Genomic DNA, 16500 nt, shown 5'->3' with positions numbered 1-16500 from the left:
GTTTGCATCCGTAAGCCCCGGCAGGTCTGCCGGGATAGTCTTGAGGCTTGCTTCCGGGGTAACCTTGACCTTGCCAGGCTTGCCTGCCCGGCAAGGGAGGTCTCCCCCTTAGTGGTATCTTTGCTTCTTTAATTTGACTTGGTCTTCTTGATCTGCACTCTGATTCTTCAAAGAGCTGATTCCTTGAGCTTGGTCTGGTCTTGGATGTAGTAATCTTGATCTTGGGCCTATGCACGGTCTGGGTAATAGACCCAGGGTTTGTTGCACCAACACACAAGTTCGTACAACGCTTAATTTCTCTTACACTAAATGATCAAACACATTTAGAAGCAATTTTATTGCCTTATTACACCGATGACAACTTACTTGAAGGATCTTGGTCAATTCATAGGTAGGTATGGTGGACTCTCAAAACAAGATTTTGGGTTTAAGAGTTTTTTGATGCATAAGTAGTATCTCTACTTAGTGTGAAATTTTGGCTAGCAAGGATATTGGTTAAGCACCACATGTTGAAGGATCTATGACAATATAACTTCTATGTGAATATGGACAAACATAAATCATTACGTTAACTTCCTGGTCCCACGTCAACAATTTTGGCATAAGATATTTAGTGGGGGCTCACAACCACAAAATATGTCCAAGATAGTGTATTTGCGTGTGAATCTTCTCTTCCCTTATTAACTTTTTCATGAATTGCATTATTGACCAATGCTATGTTTGTCAACTTCCAACAAATTTTAACACTTATACTTTTCCTCATGTGATGTCATTACTTACCATAAGATTAGAATATGAACTTTTCATTATTTCCTTTTATTTTGATTGAAGCAAAAAAGTAAAGAAACAAAACTCAAACTAAACTTTATTATATAACTCTCACTCAATTACATAGATAGATAGATCATGAAACTAGCACTCGAAAATAGATCATACTAAACTTTTATTCAACCAAATCATGAGATAGCTAAAGATTGAACTAAGATAGGTATAATAAAAGTGATGGCGATACGATACCGGGGCATCTCCCCCAAGCTTGGTAAAAGCCAAGGGGAGTGCCCATACGCGTGAACTCAAGTCTCCTTCTTTGGCGATGAAGATGGTGATGGTGGTGATGATGGAGTAGTAGCAAACTTATCCTCTGGCTTCCATGGAAGCAGCTCACCATCATAAGAGGAAGCACGGGTCTTCTGAGTCCTGCAACTGGCAGCTAAACTCATACCTTAAAATCTTGCCTCATACTCAAAGACTTGATTTTGAAGATCATAGATTTGGCTTTGCAGAAAATTGATTTGCTCGTTAAAGGTGAAGACGGTTTCCTTCATAGACCGGCCATCCACCTTGTGACCACGAGTGAATTCCGTAATCATGAGGTGATTGGCACTGAGTCCATGCTCCACCATCCCTTGGCACTTGAAGATCTCCTGCTCCACTACCTCGAGCCTGGCCTCCATGGTTCCCCAGTTCTTGGGCCCTTGAACATCCCAGATGTGGAGCAGCCCCTCATGCATCTCAATGGCTTGAGGGTGCTTCATCACCTCCGACAAGTAGGGGTTGATTACCCTCTCGAAGAACTTGTCCTTGGAGGAGCTTGGAGCGGCCATGGCGATCTAGATCTGTCAAAAAATAGCACGAAACAATAACAGAAGATTTCTCCACGATGCGGTGGTCAATACGTCAGGGGAGTATATAGAGATGTTTTATCTTGGGAAACAAGCAAACGGAAGGAAAACGGAGTCGGGAAGGTGCTCGAGGGGCCCACTACCCACCATGCCTGCCCCTCCTAGAATGAGGATGATAGGGTGATCCAATTCTATGGTTAACATCATACTTATCAAGCATGTTACGGAAAGCACCATGAATAAAGTGTGAACCACCATCGGTCATTAAATATCTAGGGACTCCAAACCTTGGGAAAATAACTTCTTTAAGCATTTTAATGGAGGTGTTATGATCAGCACTACTAGTTGGAATAGCTTCTACCCACTTAGTAACGTAATCAACAACAACTAAAATATGTGTATACCCATTAGAGGAAGGAAAAGGTCCCATATAATCAAATCCCCAAACATCAAATGATTCAACAACGAGTGAATAATTCATAGGCATTTCCTGACGCTTACCAATATTACCTATTCTTTAACATTCATCACAAGACAAGACAAACTTACGGGCATCCCTAAAAAGAGTAGGCCAATAAAAACCAGATTGTAATACCTTAGCCGCAATTCTATCTCCCGCATGATTGCCTCCATAAGCTTCGGAGTGACATTTCCGTAGGATTTGTTCCTATTCTTGCTTAGGTACACAACGTCTAATAATAGCATCTACTCCTTCTTTATAAAGATGTGGGTCATCCCAAAAGTAATGTCTTAAATCATAGAAGAATTTTTTTCTTTTGTTGGTATGTGAAACTAGGTGGTATAAATTTAGCAACAATATAATTAGCATAGTCAGCATACCAAGGAGTATTTTGAGAAGCATTTATTAGAGCTAATTGTTCATCAGGAAAGTTATCATCAATAAGTAGTGGGTCATCAAGGATATTTTCTAGCCTAGACAAGTTATCAACTACGGGGTTCTCAACTCCTTTTCTATCAGTAATATCTAAGTCAAATTCTTGTAGCAAGAGAACCCACATAATGAGTCTAGGTTTGGCATCTTTCTTTTCCATAAGATATTTTATAGCAGCATGATCAGTGTGAACAATTACTTTAGAATCAACAATGTAAGATCTGAATTTATCACAAGCAAACACAACTGCTGAAAATTCTTTCTCAGTGGTAGCATAATTTCTTTGGGCACTGTCTAGAGTTTTGCTAGCATAATGGATAACATTTAATTTCTTATCAACTCTGAGTCCTAGAACAGCACCACAACATAATCACTAGCATCACATATAATTTCAATAGGCAAGTTCCAATCGGGTGGCTGGACAATAGGTGTAGAAGTTAAGGCTTTCTTAAGTGTTTCAAAGGCTTCTACACAATCATCATCAAAAACAAATGGAACATCCTTTTGTAAAAGATTTTTAAGAGGCCTAGAAATTTAGAGAAGTCTTTAATAAACCTCCTATAGAAACCAGCATGACCAAGGAAACTACGAATACCTTTGATATCTTTAGGACATGGCATTTTCTCAATTGCATCAACTTTAGCTTTATCCACCTCAATACCTCATCCAGAAATTTTATGCCCCAAGACAATACCTTCATTAACCATAAAGTGGCACTTCTCCCAATTCAAGACAAGATTAGTTTGTTCACATCTCTCCAAAACTCGATCAAGGCTGCTTAAGCAAACATCAAAAGAAGTTCCGTAAACGAAAAAATCATCCATGAAAACCTGATGTGGAGCATCCTACGGACATCACCATGTCAAGAGTTCATTCGGTAAGTGACACGTGCGACATCTAGTTCACATACATAAAGGTGAATCATCTCCTTTACACGTGCTCACTTGACCCCTCCGAGGATGGTGTACTACTTGACACTTCTCCCGTGTGCATGCATAGGTATTATCAGAGCACCACAGATGATGAGGAGGAGTGAGAGCACAAGAGTACAACTAGACCATCCGCGAGGGAAGCGTGGAAGAGAAGGAAGAAGAAGCATGGACAAGCTTCTGGAAAGCCCGGAACCTCCGGCCTCCTGCCCGGAACTTCCGGCCTCGACGCACCGAAGCCGTCTAAGAGTGTGCCAACTCCCTGGATAGCCCGGACCTTGGCCGGACCTTCGCCCGGAACCTCCAGCGCTCAGACCTTCCACCCGTCCCCGGAACTTCCGGCCCTGCCTGCGCGTAGAGACTCGGCCCGAGGCCATGTACCCTTTCGCCCCTCACTTACCCCTTTGTGGCTACCACTATACTCCCTCTTTTCCGGTTTATAGGGCTCAATTCAAAAATCTCACCAACCAAGGTAGATGGTAAGTGGTGGAATACTTTTTGTAGTTTGCAAAAACACCCAATTAATGCTCTTGTTTTCCTTAAAAAATTATGTTTACCGATGTATTAATTGCAATACATGCATGCATAAAGTACATGCATTGCTCAGTTTTCTCTTAATACTTGCATGTAATGATTTAATGCACCTTGAAATCTGAACATGTGATGGGAACAACCAAATTGAGCCTTATAAAATGGAAAAACTAAAATTTTGAGATAAGCCCTATAAACCGGAAAGGAGGGAGTATATACTCATCCCCCTCCTCCATTCCAGGGCCAGCATAGGTTTAGCTCATTTGAGATAGAGCTTTGCTCATCCATCCGAATCTACTCCATTGAGAGAGACCGCAGCCTCTACGGAGAAGATCCACCTTGGATTCAAGACCCCTAACGGGAAGACCTTCAAGACCTCCTCATGGAGAAGAACTTGTTACTTGTATCGTCCCTTGTTGACCGTGGATCATGTATCCCTTTGTGTTTCGAGGATCTAGCACATGTGTAATCGAATCTTGTTGGTTTCAGTGATTCCTCTCGTGTTTCCCCTCGTGTTTTCCCCTCGTGTTCTTTGTGTTCTTCGCGAGATCCGCTCCAATCGTGAAAGATCGTGCATCTAGGGTTCTACCCTACATCAAAACCTCAACAATCTTCTCACAAAAATCAGAGAATATAGCAGTCATACATCTTTGAAAGGTAGCAGGTGCATTGCAAAAGCCAAAAGGCATACGTCTATAGGCATAAGTTCCAAAATGGCAAGTAAATGTGGTTTTCTCTTGATTAGGTTGTGAAACAGGTATTTGACAGAAACCAGAATATCCATCAAGAAAACAAAAGTGTGTGTGCTTTGATAGTCTTTCTAACATTTGATCAATAAAAGGTAGAGGGTAATAATCTTTTCTGGTAGCTTTATTTAATTTTCTAAAATCAATTACCATTCTATAGCCAGTAACAATTCTTTGTGGAATGAGTTCATTTTAATCATTAGGAACAACAGTAATACCTCCTTTCTTAGGGACATAATGAACATGACTTACCCATCTACTATCAGCTATGAGATAGATTATACCTGCTTCCAGAAGCTTTAGTATTTCAGTTCTCACCACTTCTTTCATTTTGGAATTCAAACGTCATTGGTGATCAACAACAGGTTTAGCATCAGGTTACATATTAATCTTGTGCTGACAGAGAGTGGAACTAATGCCCTTAAGATTATCAAGAGTATATCCAATAGCATCACGGTGCTTCTTCAGAATTTTTAATAATCTCTCTTGTTCATGTTCTGAAAGGTTAGCACTAATAATAACAAGATATATCTTTTTCTCATCAAGATAAGCATATTTCAGAGTGTGAGGCAATTGATTTAATTCAAACACAGGATCGCCTTTAGGTGGAGGAGGACCTCCTAGAGTTTTAATAGGCAAATTGTGTTTAAGGAGTGGTTGTTGTTCAAAGAAAATTTTATCTATTTCATTTCTTTCATGCAAGTGCATATCATTTTCCTAGCAAATATTGTTCTAGTGGATCAGTAGGAGGTACGGCAATAGAACAAGACCAATTATTTCATCCTTATTAGGTAATTCTTTATCATGAGGTTGTCTACGAAACTTAGAGAAATTAAACTCATGAGTCACATCACCAAAGCTAACACTGATAGTTTCTTTCTCACAATCTATTTTAGCATTGACAGTGTTCAAGAAAGGTCTACCAAACATTATGGGATAAAAGTCATCTTGTGGGGAACCAAGAACTAGAAAATCAGTAGGATATTTTATTTTCTCACACAAGACTTCAACATCTCTAACAATCCCAAGTGGTGTGATAGTGTCTCTATTTGCAAGTTTAATAGTAACATCTATGTCTTCTATTTCAGCGGGTGTTATATCATTCATAATTTCTTGATATAGGGTAAAAGGGATAGCACTCACACTAGCACCTAAGTCACATAAACCATGATAACAATGATCTCCTATTTTAACTAAGACAACAGGCATGCCAACAACAAGTCGATGTTTATCTTTTTCATCGGGTTTGGCAATTCTAGCAGCTTCATCACAGAAATAAATAACATGACCATCAATATTTTCTACCAAGAGATCTTTAACCATAGCAACACTAGGTTCTACTTTAGTTTTCTCAGAGGGTTTAGGTGCTTTAATATTACTTTTGTGAACCACAGTTGATACCTTAGCATGTTCCTTCATCCTAATAGGAAAAGGTGGTTTTTCAATGTAAGCACTAGGCCGAACTATATCAACATTGTAGATAATAGTTTCATCCTTAGCTTTAACCGGTTCTTTAATTTCTTCTTTAATAGGGGGGTGATATTTAAACCACTTCTTCTTAGGGAGATCAACACGAGTAGCAAATGATTCACAAAAAGAGGCTACTATATATCTCAGAGTCAATTCCATATTTAGTGCTAAACTTGTGAATAGCATCGGTATTCATAAAAGATTAAACACAATCATACTCAAGCTTAATACCCGACTCTTTACCTTCTTTGAGTTCCCAATCTTCAGAGTTGCGTTTAATTCTTTCTAAAAGATCCCACCTGAATTCAGTAGTCTTCTTCATAAAAGAACCAGTACAAGAAGTATCGAGTATGGATCGATCATCACGAGAAAGCCGAGCATAAAAATTCTGAATAATAATTTCTTTCGAGAGCTCATTATTGGGGCATGAATATAACATGAACTTAAGCCTCCCCCAAGCTAGAGCGATACTTTCTCCTTCACGAGGCCAAAACTTATATATATAATTCCGATCACGATGAACTACATGCATAGGATAATTTTTTTGGTGAAATTCCAATTTCAATCGATTCCAGTTCCAAGATCCAATATCATCGCATAGCCTATACCATGTCAATGCTTTTCCCTTCAAAGATAAAGGGAAAACCTTCTTCTTAACTTCATCTCTGGGTAAACATGCAAGCTTAAATAATCCACAAATTTCATCCATATGGATCAAGTGCATATCAGGATGTTCTGTTCCATCTCCTGCATAAGGATTAGCTAGCAGTTGTTCTATCATATCCGAAAGAATTTCATAACTAATATTTTCAGTGGGTGTAGTAGGTTGCGGGGAAACTCTTTGTGTTTCCGTTCGAGGTGAAGATACCCCGAACAAACCCCTCAAAGGATTGTTTTACATAGTAGTAAGTGACAATAAATTCCAGCACGTAATATAAATTTTTCCTTACTGATTTCCACTTACCAAGAGCGCTTTACTCCCCGGCAACGGCGCCAGAAAAGAGTCTTGATGACCCACAAGTATAGGGGATCATTCATAGTCCTTTCGATAAGTAAGAGTGTCGAACCCAAAGAGGAGTAGAAGGAAATGACAAGTGGTTTTCAGCAAGATAATTTCAGCAAGCACTGAAATTGTCGGTAATAGGTAGTTTGATAGCAAGATAATTTGTAATGGACAAGTAATGATAACGGTAAATAAAGTGCACAAGATAGCCCAATCCATTTTGTAACAAAGGACAGGCCAAAACAGTCTCTTATAATAAGCAAAGTGTTCTTGAGGGTGAACTGAAGTTTCATCTAGTCACTTTCATCGTGTTGGTTTGATTCGCGTTCGCTATTTTGATAATTTGATATGTGGGTGGACCCGTGCTTGGGTGTTGTTCTTAGTTGAACAAGCCTCACACTTATGATTAACCCCCTCGCAAGCATCCGCAACTACGAGAAAACTATTAAGATAAAATATAACCATGACATTAAACATATGGATCCAAATCAGTCTCTTACGGAATAGCGCATAAACTAAGGTTTAAACTTCTGTCATTTTAGCAACCCATCATCTAATAACTACTCTACAATGCATTCCCTTAGGCCCAATAGTTATGCGTTGACAGCGATGGCAGCGAGCGGCACACTAGAGTGCTACAACCATAGAGTGTCGATGAGCAGGAGTTGCAACCGGTCATCGACGGATCTGCAACCGAAACCAACGACCAAGGGGAGGTTCTTCGGCAAGCATCGCCGCCTGAGAAAGCGCGTGCCCTGCCGTTGTGAGCGAGCGCGCCATCAACGACAACTTTTTTTTTTCCAATGACGGAGAAAGAAGACGATAAAATAGGGCATAAATTGGATGGCTACATGCTGCGTTGCACGATCAACCCGACGTCCAGCGCATCCCATTTGATTCTATGCCAAAGACAGTCATCCCCTCCGTTCAAAATAAAGAAGATTCATTCTCTGGTATTGTTCGTATGGTCCACGTGATATCTTAATTACTCTATCTGTAAAGAAATATAAAAGCGTTTAGATCACTATTTTATACTCTCTTCGTTCCTAAATATTTGTCTTTCTAGAGATTTCAACAAGTGACTACATACGGAGCAAAATGAGTGAATCTACACTATAAAATATTACACTATAAAATATGTTTATATACATCCGTATGTGGTAGTCTATTTGAAATCTCTAAAAAGACAAATATTTAGGAACGAAGAGAGTAGTAATTTATATGTTTTTATGTTTGTTTACGGAGGAAGTACTTTGCAATGAACATGTGGGTTTTTTTTCCTTAAGAAAAGGAAATCGGAAACTATTATGACATCAACTCCCACACCTCTCCGTCTCCATCTCGCCTCGTCTTCCTCCTAAATCCCCCAACCCACGCACAGCCACGGAGCTCCGCATCGACAGCACGTAATTTAAAGCACCTCTGGCCTCTTCCCAGCGCCCGATCTCCTCCCCGCGCGCGCCTAGGTTAGTGTTTGGAGCCCCCTCCTCCCGTCGTCCTCCTGCCGCAGCCGCATCTGCTCGCCATGAGGGTCCACCCGGCCCCGCGGAAGCGCACCATCGCCGTGCAGCGCTGCGCCGCGGCCGCCCTAAGCGCAGCGGGCGGCGCCAAGAAGCTGCGGCGCCTCTCGCACATCTTCGCGAAGGTGCTCGAGCTCCCTTTCGCCGCCGACGCCGACGTCGCCGTCGAGGAGGACGCAGCGGAGCTCCGCTTCGTCGCCGCCACGGAAGGCTTCTCCCCAGGCGGCGCCTGCGCCCACGCCCTCGAGATCCACCCTGGCGTCACCAAGGTCGTCGTACGGGACCTGTCCACCGGCATCGGCGCCGATGACCGCACCGCTACCTTCGAGCTCGATCGGTGGCGGTTCCGTCTCCCGCCTTGCACGCGCCCCACCATGGCCACAGCAACCTACGCCGAGGGCGAGCTCATCGTCACCGTGCCCAAGGGTGCCGTTCCTGACGAGGGCGATGGCAACGCTGACGGAGCCGCCATCCTAGGAGGCTCCGGGGCCGAGAGGGTCCTCGTGTTTGTACAGTAACTTTATGCCGTAACACCACTTTTGCTCACCCGCATCGTTTTTAATATTTATGTTGCGAGATAATCATATATTCATATGGTAACAACAGTGCAGTAAGAATAAGAAATGATGTATATGGATCACTGTTTGCTGTGAATTATGCCTAGTGACATCTAATCTGCTCGTGTAATTCTAGTTATTTCGTTGTGGGGCACAAATAGTTAGTTTTGATGCCGGCATATGTAGTAGAGATGATGAGTCGAGTAATCAAGCATGAGCATCCCGTCTCGTGTACTCTTAGCCTGATTAGATATGTAAACATTTTAATATGAGATGGTTATATCTGAGCCAGCCTATCTGGTTTGTTGAGAAATGCCATGTGTTGATGAGGTGTTGAGAATCTATTCTTGAATTATTAGGGTTCTCTAGGTATGCCAATGGTTCCAGATAGTGGTAGGGTCTGTTGCTGATTGTAGTTTGCGTGTACCTTTGAAATTTGGTGGTTTCCATTTTACCTTTAAAATTTGGTGGTTTCCATTTACCTTTTTGACAGACAGACTACTGTGATTTAGTATCATCTGGCTGGAGCTGTTGAGCAATTATGAAATCTTGTGGCACTCAAAGACTGGCTACTGTGATCGAGTATCATCTAGCAAAGCTATTGAGCAATTCTATAACCTTGGGGCACTTGTGGTTCATAGATATTTTGATTATGCTGTGTTAAATCAGTGGAAATGGTTGTGTCGCATTCAGGGGTTAAGAGGCAATGCTTTAATTAAGTTTTCATATGTCTTGTGTTTTTCTCTGTATCTTAAGCTGGCCTCAATCCATGTATGTGTCGTTTACAAAATGCCAGGTTGGTGAGAGGCCTATCAATCAATCGCCAATCCCTTCAAAGGCCCCATCCAGTTTGTTGTGCATATGTAACAGTACGAACTTGCTTGTTTTTCATACAAAGTGCTATAATTGCACATATATACAGTCTTGGATTTTCTGTTCTCAGTTTTATTCTAGTTGATGTGTCTAGTCCCTTTTGATTTCATCTTTGTTTTCAAAGATGCTCGATTTGCTTATCAAACTAGCAAACTGCTAGTGGGGTGTTACCATCGACTGAATATGGCACCCGGATTCTTTTCCTCCAAAAACTTGAGCATGTACTACCCTATGTAACTTTATACAAGACGTTTTTTAGTCTATGACAATGTAAAAAAACATTGTATATTAAGTTACGAAGAGAATATATGACTACTTGAGAATTGGAAAGTGTTATCCGATGATTTATGATTTTGTTGTTGCGATACTAGCTCCAAATTATTTAGTTTGTGTTTCAATTTTAGATATTGGACGATGCGTGGTATTACACATTAATATTAGTGCTTGGAGGATGTATTCCGTTGATGTCGGTGCTTCTTGTTACTTCAAGCATCCCTGAGAGACTTCCAGCTTTATGAGTACAAGAAGTTGGGTAGATTGTACAGATCCTGTAAAAAAATCGCATCGCATTTACAGATCCATTGGAGCACTTTCTTTTACCCAAGTTCTTCTAAGCTATAGAATTTTTATGGATATGGAACTGTTGAAGACGCTCTAAACACATCAGAAATAACTCGTTGCCCTGAAAAAAGAAATAATTCTTTGCTATGCTCATGAGTAAACTGAAATCAGCTATTCGCTATCAGAAAAGCGTCCCCATACCCATGAACAACTTCTCTCCGTATTTTCCGGAACACTTCTTCTTAAACCAAGACAAAAAATTGCCTCATATATTAAATAAGAGGAAAAAGAAGGCGGCTGCCACAAATCAGCCGGATGATTTTTCTAGAAAATCATCCTGGTAGCTAGTCGTCCGATCTCGCGTTGGTTACCGTTTGATTTCACTAGCACCTCCAGTCTTTCCCTCCTGTCACCCCGTTCAGTTTGACACCCCCTCATGGACCGCGTCTCTCTGAAGACAACGTTGCATTCCGTTGCGGCAATGAGGCCGTGCTGCCGCCTGCTACTGCACTCGCTGAGACGCGAGCAAGAGCATCTCCCTCAACTCCGGTGGCCGCCGCCACCGTGCTGCGTTGCAACATCTCTAGTGATTGAGCAGCTCCATGGCAGCCCCACGCAGTAGCTTCATGGCAGTGTTGTGCAACACCGATGGCACCCGGCGCCGCTCCATTACAACACCGCCGCCCGACGCTGCTCCATTGCAGCGCCGGCGAAGCTTCAATGGCCCACGCGGCGCTTCATTGATGTTGAGCTGTCACGTTACGTTTGTACACTTGTAATGTATATCTGATCTGTGTTGTAACTAGCAGTCCTAGTCTCTAGGGAGGTTCCTAGTCTAGCGCCTCCTCCTATGATCGTGCCCTGCATGTAGGGCTGCTTCCATGTATATGTAACCATCAGCCGATTGGCTTGGCAACACGAGATTCACATTCCAGTTTGGTAATAAGAGCGATGGTTACTCCTCCCTCCTCTCCGCGCGAGCCTGACGCCGATCAAGCCGCCGCTGCCGCAGCGCAAGCCGATGCCGATGTCGCTGCCGCTGCTGCCAACCTCCCCGCCGTTGATCTGCGCCCCCGCGCTCCGGCCACCGTCGACGCCTCCGGCTCCGTCGGTCTTCCTCTTTCCACCCTCCCACCCAACACCATGAGCCTGCCATCCTCCTCCCACCCCAGGCCACCTCTCCCTGCCAGCATCGCTGGCGTCGTCGACTTCAAGCTCGCTCTCAACGGAGCCAACTTTGCCCGCTGGCGCAACTACATCACCCTCTTGCTCAAGCGCTACCACGCGGAGGACCATGTCCGGTCTGGCTCGGCCGGCCGTCTGGCCGATCCCGACTGGCGCGACGACGACAACACTGTCGTCCTCTGGTTCTTCTCCACCATTGAGGGGGACCTCCTCGACGTTGTTGCGCCGGCCGGATCCACTGCCTTCACGATCTGGTCTCGGCTCCATGAGTACTTTCTGGACAATGAGGCCGAGCAGGCCATGCATCTCGGCCAGGAGTTCCGAGCGACCACCCGCGGCGATCTCAGCGTCAACGACTACTGCCGCCGTCTTCAGGGCCTCGCCGCTGCACTCGCTGACGTCCGGGAGCCGGTCACTGACCGCACCCTGACTCTGCAGATGCTCGACGGCCTCCGCCCCAAGTTCGCGATGCAGGCCGCCATCATCCAATCCACCGTGCCCCTCCCGACGTTCAACCAGGCGCGCTCCCGGCTGGTCCTCGCCGAACTCTCCATGGACAAGCGCGCGCGTGCCGAGGGAGCCCAGGTTCTCGCCGTCCAGCATGAGGACCGCGGTGACCGCGCCGGCGCTCGTGGCGGTGGTGGCGACCGCGGCGGTGACCGTGGTGGCGACCGCGGCCCTAATGGTGGCGGCGGGCGCGCTGGCCAACTTGGCGCCGGCCGCAACCAGCGTGGCGGCCGAGGGCGTGGACGCGGCCGCGGACGCGGCGATGCCCCCGCCGGACGCGGCGCTGGCGCCCAGCCGTGGTTGGGGTACTTCGCGCCGATGGGGCTGCCCTTCCCTCCGCCGCGCTCGCCCTGGATCCCTCCGAACTCTGCCGGCGTCCTCGGCCCGCGTCCCGGCGTGCCACATCAGGCGTACCCGCTGCTGCTGAGCCACGCTCCGGCGCCGCCGGCGCCCTCTGGTCCGCCCGCCTATGGTCCTGCTCCCCCCGGCTGGGGCGCATCCGCCATGTACCACGCCGCCCCCAGCTACGGCTCTGCCTTCCCCGCCAACTCCGACTGGATCATGGACACCGGCGCCGCCTCTCTTGTCACCGGGGACCCAGGTACCTTGACCTCTTGTCGTTCTCTGTTAGCTCCTTATACTCGTAGCATCATTGTTGGCAACGGCACTCGCCTCCCTGTCCTTGCGATTGATACCGCACACCTCCCTCCCAAGCCTTTTTACTTACGCCATATACTCCTCTCTCCTAACACTGTTAAAAATCTTATTTCTGTCCGTAAGTTCACACGTGACAATTTATGTTCTGTGGAATTTGACCCCCTTGGTTTCTCCGTGAAGGACCTAGCCACCAAGGTGCTGCTCCTGCGGGTCAACTGTGACGGCGATCTCTATCCCTTCTCCGGCAATAACGGCGCTACCACCTCCACCGCCTTCACTGTCTCCACGTCCGACTTATGGCATAGGCGGCTTGGGCACCCTAGCTCCTCCTCGTTTTCTCGTTTTCCCTTATATTTCCTTTCTACATGTAATAAAGATGATCGTTCCACGCACTTGTGTGATGCATGCCAGTTGGGCAAACATACACGGAAGCCTTTTCCCACGTCTACCTCTTATACTTGTGCACCGTTTCATTTAATTCATTGTGATTTATGGACATCTCCAATTGTTAGTCATTCGGGCTACAAGTACTATCTCATTATTGTGGATGATTATACGCATTATTCGTGGACTTTTCCTCTCCGTGCAAAATCCGACACGTGCGAAACCCTTCTTCGTTTCTTCCACTTTATCTTCACTCAGTTTGGTGTGTGTGTTCGGTGTGTGCAGTGTGACAATGGTGGCGAATTCCTTACCTCGACTCTCCGCGACTACTTCTCCTCCCACGGCGTCGTCTTCCGTCTCACCTGCCCCCACACCTCTCCACAAAATGGGAAGGCCGAGCGCCACATACGTACCACCAACGACGTAGTTCGGACTCTGCTCATCCAAGCTGCCCTCCCTCCTCCCTTTTGGGTCGAAGCCCTCCACACCGCCACCATACTCCTCAACATCCGTCCCTCACGCGCTGTCCATCACTTTACCCCACATTTTCTCTTGTATGGTGTCCATCCCACATACGATCATCTACGGACGTTTGGATGCCTTTGCTATCCTAACATCTCCGCCACAACCGCTCACAAACTTTCCCCACGCTCCGCACGTTGCGTCTTCATCGGCTACCCACGCGAACAAAAGGGGTATAGATGTCTTGATCTCACCACGCGCAAAGTCATTATTTCTCGCCATGTCACGTTTGACGAAACGGTTTTTCCCTTCTCTGCTCCCACCATATCTGCAGCCACAGACAATTCCACCCCTGACATAGCTGCTGCCCCATTCCGCCGCGTCGGGCTTCAATGCAACTCCGGCGGCGCTTCCTTGCAACCACGCATGCTTCACTGCAACTCCGACGGTCCCGGCGATGCTTCATCGCAACTCCGGCGAGGCCCCATGTGCTTCACCAATTGTTGCAACCCGTCGGCTAGCCTGTAGCAGCACACCGTCGGCGCCGCCACGCTTCACTGTAGCTCCGGCGACCCTCTCGCTGCTTCATTGCAACGCCGGCGAGCCCCCCTGCTTCATCTGCTACACGCAGCTCCCGCCGGCCATGGCAGCAGCTTCGCCCTAGCCTAGCCTACAGCGGCGCGAGGTGAGTGGAGACAGCCATATGCAGCAGCGGTGCAATGATAGTAGGTGACGGCGGTTTGTAGCAGCGGTGCAGCAATGCGAGGTGATGGCGACGCCGGTCTACAGCGACAGCGCTGGCGCTATTGTGTGGTGTGTGTGCTGGAGGAAGAAGAAAAAGGAAGAAAGGAATGAGCGGCTCAACGCAACCGAGGAAGAGATAAGGTAGGGAGAGAAATAAGCGGCGTGTGGGGCTCATCGGACGCGTGGCGCGCGTGGGAAACGGCTTACGGACGGAAAAAATCATCCGGTTTATTTAGAACGTTTTCCAAAAAGAATGTGTCTACAAGCCCATCACAACAAACAGATTACTCTCCCAGGATAAGAGCGAGTGCAATAAGCTTATGTGAGCAGGTTATAAGAGTTAAAATATTATTTCTCTACTGATATGGAAGGAAGAGAAGACGAGAGAGAAAAGGAGCCGGCGATAGATTAAGAGCCAGCTGCAACACGTGCTCCTAGACACTGTGTGAGAGTGGAAACTTGGTCATGTATTAATAAAGTAGCACATCTTCATATCTTACTATTGTACTTGCCGGCTATAGTGTTGGTTGTAGATGACATGTCAATATCATATAGCTATCAGCTGGCTATACTATTAACCATGCTCTAATAGAACCCAACTTTTTTGCACCCGTGGGAACCCATAGACGGGCCTCATCCGTAATAATATTGTGCAAGAAAGGTGGCAGGCAACTCTTATGGCGGAACACACGCGCATTTCACTCACTCCATACGGTCCAACTAATGAGCATAGTGAGAGATGCCTGATACGTCTCCGTCGTATCTACTTTTCCAAACACTTTTGCCCTTGTTTTGGACTCTAACTTGCATGATTTGAATGGAACTAACCCGGACTGACGCTGTTTTCAGCAGACTTTCCATGGTGTTATTTATGTGCAGAAACAAAAGTTCTCGGAATGACCTGAAACTCCACGGAACATCTATTTGGAAAATAAGAAAAATACTAGAAGAAAAATCCACGTTAGGGGGCCCACACCCTGTCCACGAGGGTGGAGGGCGCGCCCCCTGCCTCGTGGGCCCCCTGACGCTCCACCGACCTCAACTCCAACTCCATATATTCACTTTTGGGGAGAAAAAAAATAAGAGAGAAGGATTCATCGCGTTTTACGATACGGAGCCGCCGCCAAGCCCTAAAACCTCTCGGAAGGGCTGATCTGGAGTCCGTTCGGGGCTCCGGAGAGGGGAATCCGTCGCCGTCGTCATCATCAACCATCCTCCATCACCAATTTCATGATGCTCACCGCCGTGCGTGAGTAATTCCATCATAGGCTTGCTGGACGGTGATGGGTTGGATGAGATCTATCATGTAATCGAGTTAGTTTTGTTAGGGTTTGATCCCTAGTATCCACTATGTTCTGAGATTGATGTTGCTATGACTTTGCTATGCTTAATGCTTGTCACTAGGGCCCGAGTGCCATGATTTCAGATCTGAACCTATTATGTTTTCATGAATATATGTGAGTTCTTGATCCTATCTTGCAAGTCTATAGTCACATACTATGTGTTATGATCCGACAACCCCGAAGTGACAATAATCGGGACCACTCCCGGTGATGACCATAGTTTGAGGAGTTCATGTATTGACTATGTGTTAATGTTTTGTTCCGGTACTTTATTAAAAGGAGGCCTTAATATCCCTTAGTTTCCATTAGGACCCCGCTGCCACGGGAGGGTAGGACAAAAGATGTCATGCAAGTTCTTTTCCATAAGCACGTATGACTATATTCGGAATACATGCCTACATTACATTGATGAATTGGAGCTAGTTCTGTGTCACCCTATGTTATGATTGTTACATGATGAACCGCATCCGGCATAATTCTCCATCACCGATCCAATGCCTACGAGCTTTCCATA

General features: G+C 45.7%; 2 protein-coding genes across 2 annotated transcripts; both read left to right on the top strand.

Moving 5' to 3' along the window:
* The first annotated feature begins 8514 nt into the window (after positions 1-8514).
* Positions 8515-9583, top strand: LOC109757906 (uncharacterized). The gene has a single exon (XM_020316751.3). The coding sequence runs from the start codon at positions 8719-8721 to the stop codon at positions 9229-9231; it is 513 nt and encodes a 170-aa protein (XP_020172340.1). The 5' UTR covers positions 8515-8718; the 3' UTR covers positions 9232-9583.
* Positions 9584-11655: 2072 nt separating this feature from the next.
* LOC141040951 (uncharacterized) lies at positions 11656-14563 on the top strand. The gene is made up of 4 exons (XM_073507065.1): positions 11656-13074; positions 13234-13332; positions 13723-13860; positions 14261-14563. The coding sequence occupies exons 1-4, from the start codon at positions 11656-11658 to the stop codon at positions 14561-14563; spliced, it is 1959 nt and encodes a 652-aa protein (XP_073363166.1).
* The last annotated feature ends 1937 nt before the right edge of the window (positions 14564-16500 follow it).

The sequence above is a fragment of the Aegilops tauschii genome, chromosome 2, assembly GCF_002575655.3.
Source record: "Aegilops tauschii subsp. strangulata cultivar AL8/78 chromosome 2, Aet v6.0, whole genome shotgun sequence".
Taxonomy (NCBI): Eukaryota; Viridiplantae; Streptophyta; class Magnoliopsida; order Poales; family Poaceae; genus Aegilops; species Aegilops tauschii.
This window is presented reverse-complemented; position numbering and strand designations above follow the sequence as displayed.

Bases quoted from the DNA above. Each gene is read 5' to 3' on its own strand.
- LOC109757906 (XM_020316751.3), top strand. From the start codon at position 8,719: ATGAGGGTCCACCCGGCCCCGCGGAAGCGCACCATCGCCGTGCAGCGC.
- LOC141040951 (XM_073507065.1), top strand. From the start codon at position 11,656: ATGGTTACTCCTCCCTCCTCTCCGCGCGAGCCTGACGCCGATCAAGCC. The intron at 13,333-13,722 runs GTCTCCACGTCC...CGGTGTGTGCAG, and splicing joins CCACCTCCACCGCCTTCACT to TGTGACAATGGTGGCGAATT. The intron at 13,861-14,260 runs GTAGTTCGGACT...CCCCTGACATAG, and splicing joins ACATACGTACCACCAACGAC to CTGCTGCCCCATTCCGCCGC.